General features: G+C 37.6%; 1 protein-coding gene across 7 annotated transcripts in view; it reads left to right on the top strand.

Annotated features, from left to right (window-relative positions):
* Positions 1-15,350, top strand: part of CEP57 (centrosomal protein 57) — an 80,707-nt gene that overhangs the window by 9,800 nt on the left and 55,557 nt on the right. The window contains exon 1 of one of the 7 annotated variants that reach the window (XM_072616398.1): positions 1,315-1,492. The exons of the other annotated variants lie outside the window; for them this stretch is intronic. Within the exon in view, the coding sequence (XP_072472499.1) occupies positions 1,429-1,492 (64 nt within the window). The 5' untranslated portion in view covers positions 1,315-1,428. Of the gene's footprint in view, positions 1-1,314; positions 1,493-15,350 lie in introns of those variants that run through there. 7 annotated transcript variants of the gene reach the window in all.

Here is a 15,350-nt window from a genome sequence, read left to right as displayed (position 1 = left end):
TGCAGGCCAGAGGTGAATAATGAGATGGTGTATTTAAAGGGCCTGAACTAGTGTGGTGACTGTGTGAGGAGAGGATTGATGCAAGAAGTGTTTTGGAGGTAGAGATGACCAGATTGGATATGTGGGATGAGGGAGAATGATGAGTTGAGGATGACTTTGATGTTGAGGTTATAAACTCGTGTGACTGGGAAGAGGGTAGTCCTCTCAAAAAGAAGAGGGGAAATTTGGAAGAGGGGTGGATTTTGGAGGAGAGATAATGAGTTTTGTTATTGGCCCGTTGATTTTAGATGCTTCTATAATATCCAGTGTGCAATGTCCAATAAGCCATTGGGGATGAGTTTTCTCTTAGAACTCGAGACCTGGGTTGCACGTATGTGTGTGTGTGTGTGTGTATATATATATATATACACACGTCTATATAGACCATAATAATAGTAGCTAACATTTATATAAGGCGTTAAGGTTTGCAAAGCATTTTTTTCTGTAATACCTCATTTGGTACCTAGGTAGGTGCTATTGTTGATAATCAACCTTTTCCTGGCTTTTAAAGTAGATCTCCACATCTGGGATACAGGGGGCTCTGTCCCACAGTCCTTGTGCCTAAAACTTGAGGCTTTGTGTGTTGTGGCCTCTGGTTCTTTCAGCTTGAAGCTAAAATGCTGCGGCTTACCTGGTGCTGAGCTAGCTTGTATTGGAAAGCAGAGGCCAGGTGAGGTCTTTTTGGGTTTCCCCACAGTTACCCTGGAGCTAGCTCGTTAAGTGTATGGGAGGGGTGGTCTGTCCACAGGGGCACTCCTCTGCTGAGCTAGAGCATAGGCAAGCTCAGGGGTTGGTGATCTCGGCTACCCTGGTGTCTTCTCGATTCCCCTGGGGTGCTGAGGCAACCTTGGGTTCCTGGTGTTGGCAGTTGCTGACTTCCCACCCTGGGGCTTAGGATCCTCTCCCGGTTTGTTGAGGTGGGACTGTCTGGGACAACTCTGATCCTGTACTGGTCACCTTCAGCTATAGCAAGAGGGATCCTCCTTAGTGATCTTCCTAGCTTCATGGGCTAAGAGACTGTTTACCTTTTCTGCTGCTCCCACTGTTCCAGGGTTTTTCCTGGGAGATATTTTCTGGGCTCTTCAAGGTCCACAAGGGGAGGGAGATAGCAATTACCAATCACCCTGCCATCTTGGCTCCCAGAACCAGGAATTGGTAGGTGCTATTATTATCCTCATTTTATGAAAAGATGAAAAGGTTAAAGGACAGAGCTAGTAAATGAAGCAGGATTTGGACCCAGGTTTTCTTGATGTTAAGCTAATTAACTTCAGTGCTTTATCTATCATACCACCTAGCTGTCTTTATTTGTGGCTACAGTAGATTGAAAGCTATAGGAATCATTTGCAAACCTGTGAGCACTAATGAGGTCACCAAGTGAGAAAGTATAGAATGAAGAGAATGGGGCCCAAGAGGGAGCTTTGGGATAGAACTACAGTTGCTGGGTGTATTACAGGTAAGGAATCAGTAAGGGAAACTTAAAAGGAGCAATAGGCAAAGAATTAAGAGAGAACAGTATCACAAAAACTCGAGGAGAAAGTGGGCAATAGTGTCAGACGCTGCAGCTACAGACATGGAAAAAGTTGAGGTTTGAGAAAAAGACGTCAGGTCTGACAAGTGTTCATTGGTGACTTTGAATAGAGGAGTTTTTGTTGAGTGATGAAGTTGAAAGCCATATTACATAAGGTGGTGAGAGAAAAGAAAGTTGAGGCAACAAGTGAAGGTATGTTTTATTGTTTTGGAGTTAGAAGTGCCTCATTTTTCTCTAGGAAGTAGAGGAAATCAGAGGAAAAGGCATCCCCAGTCTCTACAGTAGGGAAAGATTTTACTGGAATCCCAAACGCTTTCCCATTGAAACATAATTACACATTTGACTTCTATAGTTAAGTAGTTTTAGTATACTTTGGATACTTTGTGGCTTCTGAGTGTTTGCTGATCATGTTACACATGGTTGTTATTTCAGTTAGAATCAGCAACATTTATTAAACCCCTATCGTGTGCAATGGACTGTGAATAGAAAGGTACAACACACTTGGGAAGAAAGGCTTTACAATGCAAAGGTAATTATGTTAAAGTAAAAAGAAGCTAACAGTGTGTTACAAGAAATTTTAGGAGGAAACTACTCTCTTTTAGGGTGGGGAAAAGGAGAAGCAGGTAGGGAAAATATTATGTAGATTATGCCACCTGAATTGGGCGTTGAAGAAATACTGAGATTTATACATTACTTTTAAGATTTGCAAAGCACTTTACATGTTATTGCTTTATTTGATCCTCAGAATAGCCAGGGAAACTTGAGAAACCTACTTTACACTAGCCTTGATGGAGCTTTCCCAGTGCTTAGCACAGTTCCTGGCACATAGTAGGGTGTTTAATAAATGATTGTTAATTGACTTTCTCATGCCCCTGCCTTCTCTCCCCATCTCTTAAGAGGAAAAGATTGAAGGAATCTTGAAGGAAAATCATGTGGCTTCCATTTTTCCATGTAGATTCCATTTTTCCTTGAGAATTATATATTCTACATGACTGTGTAACAGTAAAGGGATATTTCTGCCATTTTCTTGATACAGATAATTCCCTGGGTGAAACATGCGAGTGCATAGGTCTTTCTCTGAACAATTGAGTTTTTGCCTTGGGTATCTAATTCTCTGCCTCATTTCTCTTTCCAGCTACTTTGAGTCTGTTTAGCCCCCTTTTAATTAGCTGAAGATTTTAATCATTGTCAGAACAACTATTGACAGTAGAGATATCATTATCCCTATTTGCAGATGAAGTAATTGTACCTATGAGATTTTGTATGTTGCTCTTAGTCCAACAGCTTATGAGTCACTCATTTTTAGACTTGGTATTAACTCCCTGGGCTAAAGAGGTTGTTGGCCCATAATGTATGTACTAAATAAACCCAGCTCCTTTAATCTTTTCTGTTATTTGATGCTTTCATATTTTGTTTAGGGCCCTCTCCCAATTATCTACATAAATATAAACAATAGAAATAGTCATGATATTTTAATAAAGGCCAGTGGTGTTGCAGACTACTGAGGTCTGATAACAGTTAGAACTTGATTCTGTTAAATCTTCTTCATGGAAACATTCTTTTTCCTTAAATGAGGACTCACTGAATTTTTACTAAATTTACATTCCCCTCTGAACCCAGCTATTTTATCTTTGTAATTAATTTTTATCTTTATTCAGCTTTATCTTTTCTTAATTAATAATGCCTTTCATTTGCTATAGTCTATGAATTCTGCTACTGTTAGTTATGTTAGTAGCATTGTTCAATGTATTAACATCTATAAACAAAATTTGCATTATCTTGAATGTTAGAACTCTACCCATCATCCATTGCGGGATTTAACATTTTTAAAATGCTAAATAATAATAAACCTTGGGTCTATACCATGTAGCTATTCTTTTCCCTTTTTTGACAGGTTTTTGTTTTTTCACTGGAAACTGCTTTTTGTATATGAAACTCCAATGCTGTTTTTTATTGTCTAGAAAGTCCCAAGCTTGCAAACAGATTTTCTTCCAATGGTTAATTTGTAAACCAATTGTTTACAAACTCAATGTACAGTTTCCCATGGAAGTAATATGATAAATAGTTGCCAGGCTATCCCTCGTGTCCCCTATTCCCCCTTCCCAAACATGCTTTAACTCATGGAGCTTTAGAGTTAAAAGTAGTATCATATAATCTTAGATCTGGAAGGGACCTCTGATCTAACCTGTTTCTGGAAAACATCCCTTTTTCAAGGTCCTTGGCAAGTGGCCATCCAGCTTTTGCTTGGAGACCTCAGATAAGAAAAAATCCCACTACCTCCAAGACAATTTGTTCCTTTTTCAGATAACTTGAAGTGTTAGGAAGTTTTGCCCTTTCTCAGGCTTAAATTTGTATCTCCAAAACTTCACCCATTATCCCTGGTTTGGCCCTCTGAGGCAAAGCAGAACAAATCTGTTCCCACACTCTGACAGTGGGAATGTTTCGCTTAAGTCTTCTTTTCTCCAGGCTAAATAGCTCCCAATTCCTCCAACTAATCTTCATATGGGGCAAATTTAAAAGTACTCTGCTGGATATTCTCCAAGTTAACAGTTTCCTTACTAAAATGTAGAGATCCAAATTGAACGTGATACATGAGAGGTTTCAAATGGGACATATTGTAGCAGTGCTATCATCTCCCTGATGCTGGGCTTAGGTATAGTATCTCTTAATGCAGCTTAACATTTCATTAGTTTTCTTGTATGCCATATCATGATCATTATTTACGTTAAGCTTTTAATCTATATAACCTCCCAGATCTTTTTCATACAAAGTTCTGTCTAGCCATACCTTGTCCATCTTTAGCATTTTGGGAAGAAGTAGAATCTGAACCTATGAGTTCCTTGGTGTGGGGATTTTCTGGTGTGTAAACTTTACTGGAGATGATGGACAATTCATAACTTAAGAGTTAAGACTCTTAATCCAAGTTAAGACTTGGGACACTGAAGTATTAAGTGACTTGATGTTGGTCACATAGCTAGGTTGTGTCAGAGAACTAGAACCTAGGTCTTTTCAACTCCAAAGTTGAATTTCAATTTATCTATGCAATACTGCCAAAAAACTTAAATTTATCCATATTAAATTTTGTTTTATTAGATATGACCCAACATTCTAGTGTAAATAATTTCACATCCTGTTACCTAATATTTTAGCTGTCCCTTCTAATTTTGAGTCATCTACAGATTTTATGTGTGTATGTATGTGTGTGTATAAATAAAATATTCCTCTTAAAGATTAATTACTGCCATATTGACCAAAAACACAGTTTCCATTTTGAAACGAGGTTTAAAAATGGCAATTATTTTGTCATATTCCATTTTTTTTTCTTTTTCTGGTTGGTAAGATTTTATGTGACATCTAAATCTTTATCCATAGGACTAAACATAGTCAGTACCCTGGAGAGACCTTCTGGGTTGATGCTAGACCACTTTCAGCTGACCCTTCAAACAGTTCTGAATTCACATAATCATTATGCTTGACTTTTTTCAAATAATTTTTTAAACTTAGTCTTTGTTTTATATATGACCATTAAAATGAACTGTTAGTTTTCCCAGAGAAGAAGCTAATATTCATGAGCTTATTACGCATGAGTATTCAAAGCAATACTTAACTTTTACTCTACTTAATTGACTTCTAACCTTAAAATAGGATAAAACAGTTGGATCCTGCTTTGCCCATTATCTTCTGTGTGAGCAATAACTCATCTGTTTTGTCTCCCATTTTGCTGATTGTTATTCTGAATTTTTGGAAACAAATTTCTCTCACTTTCCCTCTTCTGCTAGAAGGTAATATAGTACTAATCTATGCTGATAATATCCCTGTTTAAATGTCTCATCCTTAATAGTTATAGTCAGAGAAATTCTCTTAAGTATGCTGATTAGCCTAATGAGTGAAAACATTTAATCAACATCCCCACTTTCTTTATAATCAATTTATTTTCCTGCATTTGCTGCAAGTCAGAAGACTTTCTGGTACATATGGATCCCCTAGACTTCAAGTCATATATTACATAATTTCTGTGGAAAAAAAAGTTTTAATCATTTCTCACATAGGTTTCTTGGAAAATATAGTCACTTCACTTTTAGATTTCCTGTGTGAAATGTCCAGTAGGAAGTTGGGGATGTTGAGCTGGAACTGAGGATAAAGGCTACAGTTGGATATAGAGCTCTCTGGGAATCATAAATGAATGAATGAAAGAAAAAAGCATTTATTAAAGGCTTACTGAGTGTAGTACTAACTGTTAGAAATACAAATAGAAGAAAGTCCTTGATCTCAAGGAGTTCACATTCTAATGGGGAGAGAACACATCCTAGAATTAGACAAGAAGCACATGGAGCTATTTTTTTTTCCATTTGTCTTCTCTTATGATTTTTTTCTTCTGCTTAAAGATTACTGCTATATTGACCAAAAACACAGTTTCAATTTTGAAACAAAAAGGTTTAAATATTGCAATTATTTTGTCCCACTCCATTTTTTTTTCTTCTTCTGGTTGGTAAACTATCTTTATAATATTTAATTTTTATTAGCATATTTTGTTTTTACTTCACTTTTAATTCCACATATATATCTTTCTTCCCTTACTAAGACAGCCAGTACTTATTATAAAGAAGAAAAAAAGCCGTTTTGGCTGAAGGATAGTATCTGTAGTTTTCCTGCAACAAGGGAAGGGAGGTGGATTTCTTTGTCTCCTCCTCCTCCTCTCTTCTTTTTCTTCTCCTGTTCCTACTCCTCCTTCAGGTGTTTTTATTCTGCCAGGGAAGTCAATATGTATATACATATAGAAGTATATACAAGAAGTATGTGCATAGATGCATAGTCATACTTTTTGGAGGAGTATTTTATTTTCAAATTATATATAAAGATAGTTTTCAACATTCATTTTTTTATAAGAGTTTGAGTTTCAGATATTTTTCCCTCCCTCCCCAAGATGGCAAGCAATATGATAGAGGTTATGCACGTTTAATCATGTAAACATATTTCCACATTAGTCATGTTGTGAAAGAAAAACAGAATCAAAGGGGAAAAAACAAAAAAAAAAGTGAAAATATTATGCTTCAATCTGTATTCAGACTCCATATTTCTTTTTCTGGATGTGGATAACATTTTCCATCATGAGTCTTTGAAATTGTCTTAGATCATTTTATGGCTGAGAAGAGCTATGATTGATCATGATTGATCATCACAAAATGTTGCTGTTACAGTACAGTGTTCTCCTGGTTCTGCTTACTTCCCTCAGCATCAGTTTGTGTAAGTCTTTATATATTTTTCTGAAATTTGTCTGCTCATCATTTCTTTTTTTATAATTAATTTATTTTTAGTTTTCAACATTCACCTTTTTTTTAAATTTTATTTTTCATTTTTAACAACAGTTTATAACATAAAACAATTCAAACTTTTGGTCAGGTGATACTTCTTTTTAAAGTATTTACAATATGGACCACAAAAGAATTTTTTTTTTTAAACATTAACCAACTGAGACACGAATAATATTTATATTGCTAACTTCACAAGCTCTTGACTTAATTGTCTCCACTAAGAATTAAAGGACTAACTTATTGTTGTTGGTCTAAAGAGCTTTTGTTGCCTAAGAGCTTAATTTTAGACTTAACCTTGGATGTTCCCCTACCAATAATCTATAATTTAATAGATCTGGTATTAAGCTTACAAACCTTTTGACTACAGGAAATTGCCACCAAGAGTAGGGACATTGCAGGGATACAATATCTCCCCAACTTCATGTCAGTTCCAGGCAAGAGTAGATTGTCAACTTGCATTCAGTCAGGCTTAACATCTGCCAGGTATCAGTGGGGAAATTGAGTCAGGAGAATCCTACCTCAGCCCGGGCTGAATAGCCGTTCTCCCACTCTTCCCATGAAATCATCTTTTGCAGTTCATCCTAGCATCCCACCAGCTTACTGGCATCATGGATTGGAGGCTCAGACCACCTTGCTTGCTATCCATACCTGAAGTTAGACTCAGAAGAACAGGCACTTAATAGTCCCATAGCATCTAAAAATGGCAAGTTCCAATAACCAGGTTTCAAATATGATTATAATTTCACTTTGGCTAAGGAACATCTTTTAAGGTAAGTTTTAAGTGGCTTACATGCCTTTCTATACCTATTCTAGTTTCTGATTAAATAGCAATCATAAAATCAAATTTACCATTAAAACCTTAACCTTTCCATCAATGCCAAATTTTACCCAAGGTTACCTTCCTCTAGGAAATTTAAATTTTAAAATTCTTTTCCCCAAACTAAAGATGTCATTGATTTATTCTCAGTAATTAATTCAATCAATTGTTTTAATACTAATTGATTTTACCTCACTTTGTAACATGTCCAGTTTTTCTCCCCATCACTCCCCTCCCCCTGCTTCCTAATACCTTGCATTCTGATTACTTCTTCCCTCAATGTACCCTTCCTTCTATCACACCTCACCCTTCCCTTATCCCCATCTTCTCTCTTTTCTTGTAGAGCAAGATAAATTTCTACCCCATTCCCTGTAGTTCTTATTTCCTGATTATATGCAATAAAAACTCACAACATTCATTGCTAATACTTTGAATTCCAATTTTTCTCCCTCCCCAGCCCCACTGAGAAGGCAAGCAATTCAATGTAGACTAAATATGTGTTGTTTTGCAAGACTTCCATAATAATGTTGTGTAATACTAATTATATTGCCCTCTGTCCTACTCTATCCCCCCCTTATTTTTTCCCCCACAATTGACCTTGTCCCTTCTCGAAAGTGTTTATTTCTCCCTTCTCCTATTTGCCCTCCCTTCTAACATTCCCCTCACCCCACTTGTTGCCTCCTCTCCTGCTTTCCTGTAGTGTGATATAAATTTTCATATCAAATTTAGTGAGCATGTTATTCCCTCCTTCAGCCACATGTGTAGAGAATAACTTCATTTTTCCCCTCTCTCCTTCTCCCTTTTCTCCTCCATTGAACAAGATTTTTCTTATTCCTTTTATGAATTATAACCTGCCCCATTCTATTTCTCCCTTTCTTTTCCTGGTATTTTCCTCCTTCACTCCTTAATTTTTATTTTATTTTATTTGTGTGTGTGTGTGTGGATATCATCTTCTCTGATTCAGCACACCCTGTACTCTCTATGTCTGTGTGTGTGTGTGTGTGTGTGTGTGTGTGTGTGTGTGTACAATCTCTCCATCTACCCAAATACTGAGAAAAGATTCAAGAGTTATAAATATTTTCTTTCCATGTAGTAATGTAAACAGTCCAGCTTTAGAGAGTCTTTTATGATTTTTCTTTCCTGTTTACCTTTTCATGCTTCTCTTGATTCTTGTCTTGGGAAGTCAAATTTTCTATACAGATCTGGTCTTTTCCTCAATATGAATGATTGAAAGTCCTCTATATCATTGAATGACCATGTATTCCCTTGAAGTATTATACTCAGATTTGCTGGGTAGGTGATTCTTGGTTTCAATTACAGTTCCTTTGACCTCTGAAATATCCCATTCCAAGCCCTTCAAACCCTTTATATTGAAGCTGCCAGATCCTGTGTTATCCTGATTATATTTCCACAATACTCAAATTGTTTCTTTCTTGCTGCTTGCAGTATTTTCTCCTTGATCTGGGAACTCTGAAATTTGGCCACAAAGTTTCTCTGCTCAGGTCTCTTTCAGGAGGTTATTGGTGGATTCTTTCAATATTTATTTTGCCCTCTGATTCTAGAACATCAGAGCAGTTTTCCTTGATAATTTCATGGAAGGTAATGTCTAGCCTGTTTTTTTGATCATGGCTTTCAGGTAGTCCCATAATTCTTAAATTGTTTCTCCTGGATCTATTTTCCAGGTCATTTGTTTTTCCAGTGAGGTGTTTCACATTATCTTCTCTTTTTTCAAATTTTTAGTTTTGTTTACTAACTGCTTGGTCTAACTCATAGTCATTCATTTCCCTGAACTCAATTCTGTCTTTCAATGAATTATTTTGTTCAGTGAGCTTTTGAACCTTCTCCTCCATTTGGCTAATTCCACTTTTTAATTCCTCCTTCTCCTCGTTGGCTTTTTGGACCTCTTTTTCCAATTGAGTTAGCCTCTTTTTAAAGCCGTTATTTTCCTCACCATTTTTTTGGTTCTCCTTCAGTAAGCTGCTAACTTGTTTTTTAAGGTCTTCTATTGCCCGAGCTCAGTTTAAGTTCCCTTTGAAGGCCCTGAAGGCAGAGGCCTTGACTTCCTCTGACAGTATGCCTTGTTCTTCCTCATCTGAAAGGATGAAGGGAGACACCTGTTCCCAAGAAAGTAACCTTCTATGGTCTTATTTTTTTCCCCTTTTTAGGGCATTTTCCCAGGCAGTTACTTGACTTCTGAATTCCTCTCCACAACCACCTCACCTCCAGTTCCGCCAATCCAGCACTGGGGGCTGAGATTCAGATGAGCTACTCCAAAGCCTCAGGGGCTTTAGGTGGGGGCAGGGCTGCTATTCAGTGTGAGATTAAGATCAGCTGCTCAGATTGGGGCAGGGCCACCACACAGGGCTTGGTTCCTTCAGAGGGTTTACTATGAGACCTTTAACAATGGGTGCAGGCTATTACTTGCTTTGGGAGCCCAGTTCCCTGCTGCCTCTACTGCTGCCATCTGAGGAGGCCGAAGTTATGGGGACACCCTGCTCCCTTCTCGGCCAGCCAAAAAGACCCTCTCACTGACCTTTGGTGCATGTGGGTTGAGGGATCTGCGCTGCCGCTGGAGATTCTGTCCCTGAAGCCTGCTCAGTTCTGCTCCTTTCGGTGCCATGTGGCCAAGGCTGGGCTGGGCTCTGCTCTGCATCCAGTGGGACAGACCTTTCTCATCGGTCTTTCAGGTCACTCTGGGATAGAAATCTCCTCCACTCCATTGTTCTGTGGCTTCTGCTGCTCTAGAATTTGTTGAGATTTCTTCTTTACAGGTATTTTGTGGGCTGTGAGGTAAGAATTAGCGTATGTGCGTCTTTCTGCTTGCCATCTTGGTTCCGCCCCTCTCAACATTCACTTCCATAAGATTTTGAGTTTTAAATTTTCTGCTCCTCTCTTTTCTCCTCCTTCCGCAAGATGGCATAAAATTTGATATAGATTCTACGTATACATTCATATTAAGCATATTTTCACATTAGTCATGATATAAGCAAGAATTAGAACTAATGGGAAGAAGAACCACAAGAAAGAAGAAAAAAACAAAATATGAAAAGGAGAGCAAATGATATGCTTCCATCTGTATGCAGACCCTATAGTTCTTTCTCTGGATGTCGATAGCATCATGAGTCTTTTGGAGTTATCAGATCCTTGCATTGCTGAGAAAAGCTAAGTCTATCAAAATCAGTCATTGCACAGTGTTCCTGTGACTATGTACTATGTTTTCCTGGTTCTCCTCATTTCACTCAGCATCAGTTCATATGAGTCTTTCTGGGTTTTTCTTGAGTCTGCCTGCTCATGATTTCTTATAGCACAATACTATTCTATTACATTTATATACCACAATTTGTTCAGCCATTCCCTGATTGATGGGTATACCCTCATATCCCCACAAAAAGAGCTTCTGTAAATATTTTTATACATGTGGGTTCTTTTACCATTTTTATGATCTCTTTGGGATGCAGACCTAGAAGTAGTATTGCTGGGTCAGAGGGTATAGACAATTTTATAGCCCTTTGGGCATAGTTCTAAATTTTCCTCCAGAATGTTTGGATCAGTTCATAACTCCACCAGCAATGCATTGGTATTCCAATTTTCCCACATCTTCTCCAACATTCATCATTTTCCTGTTTTGTCATGTTCTGCTCATCATTTTTTATAGAGCAATAGCACCACAGTTTATTCAGCCATTCCCCATTTGATAGGCATCCCCTCAGTTTGCAATTCTTTGTCACCACAAAGAACTGCTATAAATATTTTTGTACATGTAGGTCCTTTTCCCTTTTTTATGATCTCTTTATGGTACAGACCTAGTGTATTGCTGAATCAGAGGGTATGCAGTTTTATATCCCTTTGGACATAGTTCCAAATTGCTCTCCAGAATGGTTGGGTCAGTGCACAACTCCACCAGCAATGCATTAGTGTTCATTTTCCCACATCTCCAACATTTATCATTTTCCTTTTCTCTCATCTTAGCCAACCTGAAAGGTATGATAAGAGATGTGTAGTTCTTAAGAGCTACAAGGATCATCTTGCCATGCTGGGATGTAAATAGTTTAACCTTATCAAAAAATCGAGGTTGGTTGTTTTTTCTTTTCTAATTACTTTTCTTTGTTTCTCTTGAGTCTTGTATTTGAATTTCAGATTTTCTGTTCAGCTCTGGTTTTTTTTATCAGTAAAATTTGAAAGCTCCCTACTTCATTGAATGCCCATCTTTTCCCCTGAAAAATTATGCTCAAATTTTACTGAGTAGCTGATTCTTGGTTGTAATCCAAACTCTTGCCTTCTGGAATATCATATTCCAAGCTCTCCAAAACTTTAACATCAAAACTACTAAGTCCTGTGTGATTCTGACTGTGGCTGCTTGATATTTGAATTGTTTCTTTCTGGCTGCTTGCAGTATTTTCTTCTTTACCTGATAATTCTGGAATTTGACTACAATATTCCTTGGAGTTTTCATTTTGTGATCTCTTTCAGAAAGTGATTGTTGGATTCTTTCAGTGACTTTTATCATCTGGTTCTAAGATATCAGGGCAGTTTTCCTTGATTATTTCTTGAAAGATGCTGTCCAGGCTCTTTTTTTTCTAACATGACTTTCAGGTAGTGCAGTAATTCTTAAATTATCTCTCCTGATTAGTTGTTTTTCCAATGAAGTATTTTACATATTCTGCTATTTTTTCATTCTTTTGATTTTGACTGATTCTTGATGTCTCACAGTCATTAGCTTCCACTTGCCCAACTCTAATTTCTTTTTTTATTAGTTAATTAATTTTTAGTTTTCAACATTCATTTCCACAAGATTGAGTTCCAAATTTTCTCTCCATCTCTCTCCTCTCCCCCACTCTGAGATGGCATGCATTCTGCTTACTCCTGCCTCCAGTCTACCCTCCCTTTTATCAGCCCCTCCTTATCTCCTTCCCCCTTTCTTATAGGGCAAGATAGATTTCTGTACCCCATTGCCTGTATATCTTATTTCCCAGTTGCATGTAAAAATAATTTTAAACATTTGTTTTTAAAACTTTGAGTTCCAAATTCTCTCTCTTCTTCCCTCCCCACCCACCCTCATTGAGAAGGCAAGCAATTCATTATAGGTTATACATGTGTAGTTATGCAAAACACTTCCATAATAGTCATGTTTTAAAGACTAACTATATTTCCCTCCATCCTGTCCTACCCCCCACTTATTCTATTTTCTCCTTTAACCCTGTCCCTTTTCAAAAGTATTTGCTTCTGACTATCCCTTCCTCCAATATGCCCTCCCTTCTATCATCCCCTCCCCCCTTAATCATTGTCCCTTACTTTCCTGTAGGGTAAGATACCCACCAATTCTAATTTCTAAGTGAATTTTTGTATCTCCTTTTCCATTTGACCATTTCTGTTTTTTAAGTTGTTTTCTTCAGTCAGTGTTTGTGTTTCCTTTTCCAAGCTATTGACTTGTTTTTCATAATTTTCTTGCATAACTCATTTCTTTTCCTAGTTTTTGCTCTCTCTTAATTTTTAAAACCCTTTTTGAGCTTTTCTAAGAGGACTTTGGGCTTGACACCTATTCATATTCCCATTTAAAGCTTCACATGTGGGCATTTTGACATTGTCCTCTTTTGAGTTTATGTTTTGGTCTTCCCCATCTCTGTTGTACCTTTCTATGGTCAGAACTCTTTTGTTTTTTTGCTCATTTTTAAAAGCTGAGCTCTTCTTCTGGCATACAGAGAGCACTGTCCCAAGCTTCTTGCACTGGGGTCCAGGGACCTAGTCACTGGCTTTCTGTGCCAGGGCATCTGGGTCTGGCAGCTTGCCTACTGATCTGGGGTGGCCCAGCCTAGTTGCATCTCTTGTGCCCTAGGTTCTGAGGTTGGCAGTTTGCCTGCTGCATTGGAGCTGGAGGCCTCACAGATAGCTTGCTATGCCACTTGCTTACCAAGCTGGAAAACCATAGGGTCTCGGTTGCTGATTTATGCTGTGGCTAAGAGTCTCGTGCTGGGCTAGCCCAGACACTGCCTGTGCTGGACTACACACCCCTTTTACCCAAAGGAGCCAGACCTTTCCTGAAATCCTTCTAAGTTATGTTGGTCTAGAAAATTTTTTTTTTTCTTTTTGTGGATTTTGTTGCTCCAGAATTCTTTTAGAGGCTTGATTTAATGTTTCTGAGGGAAACTGGAAAGAGCTCAGGAAATTTCGTGGCTTTTTTCTGCCACCTTGGCTGTACCCCCTCTTCATCTTTTCCTTAGCTTCCTTTTCCAAGCTTGGCCATTAGAATTTGTGTTTGTCCTTCGTTGCTGAAGAAGACCATGCCATCAGAAAAATTATGACATGACTTGCACTTGACTTTGTTTTGAGTGAGGGAGGGCTGTGCAGGTTACCAGCCTCACCTCTCCTCCAGAGATTACATATAAATAATAGTTAGCAGTTTTTTTAATTTTGTGTTTGTTCTTTCTATTTACATGGTCCTTGTGATTGTGTATATTGTTTTTCTGGTTCAGCTTCATTTTTCTTCATATGTGTTCAGTGTGTTTTGCTGAATTCATTATTTCTTATGGCACAGGATATTTCATCATATTAGTATGCCACAATTTGTTTAGCCACTTCCTAATTGATTAACATCTACTTTGTTTCTATTTTATTGCTACCATAAAAAGTGTCTGACTTTTTTGGCATAGTATATGGGATCCTTTCTGTTTTTAACATATTCCTGTTAGTGGAATCTGAGTCGAAGGATATGGACATTTTAGGCACTTTCTTGGTATAATTCCAAATGGTTTCCCAAAATGGTTGGATCACTGCACTGCTCCGCTGTATATTATTCTTCCTGTCTCTTTATATATAATATCATATCCTGAGAGCATGGCAAAGTCAAATGAAGGTGTTTTAAGGGTGGGGTAGATTTGGGCATATCTGTCATTCAAATTATTTTGAAGGTTTATATTAGGGGAGGAGGCAGTTGTTTGAAGATGTTTCTACTGTAGAAAACTGAAGTTTTTAAGTAGAAGGCTTTGCCTTTGCAAGGAGAAGAACCACTTCTCAGAAACTGGAGCAGTGAAGGAGAGAAAGCAAGGCAGAAGAGAGGTGCCATTGAGGGTTGGGAATTTTAGGTGTAGAGTTCGGTAGAAATCTCTAAAGGAGAGGGTTGGCCTTCGATGACCTTTAGTGTTTCATTTATGATACAAAGAAATTTTATATACTCGAGAATTTCTTTAAAAATTGTTATTGATATCTTTTTTTAATATCACTTTTGTTTCCAAATATATCCCTCTTCCCTTTACCCAGTGAACCATCTCACGTAATGGAAGGGAGGAGGAAAAGGGAAGAAATAAATTAGTTCAACAAAATTTAACAATACATCAACTAAGTGTGACAATAGTTTCAAAATTCTGAACTCAAGTCTCCTTCCTAGGCAAAGAAAAAAGAAGTAGATTTTTTTTCATCTCCTTAGGGCCAAGCTTGGTCATTATAATGATGCAGCATGCACTGCGTCCTCCCTCCCAACCTCCTGCCCTACCTTTTTTTATTCTGTACTATAAAGGGTGGTTCTCTAGGACAAATATATTGGGACATATGGATGATATTAAAAACAAAAGATTAAAAAGTTATATAAAGGAAAAAACAGTTGTATAGTTTTTGTTGTTGTTGTTGTTCTTTTAATTTATTATTGTTACTGTTTTTCTTA

Source organism: Notamacropus eugenii, chromosome 5, assembly GCF_028372415.1.
Source record: "Notamacropus eugenii isolate mMacEug1 chromosome 5, mMacEug1.pri_v2, whole genome shotgun sequence".
NCBI lineage: Eukaryota > Metazoa > Chordata > Mammalia > Diprotodontia > Macropodidae > Notamacropus > Notamacropus eugenii.
Note: the sequence above shows the minus strand (reverse complement) of the source record. Positions and strands in the feature narration are given on the sequence as shown.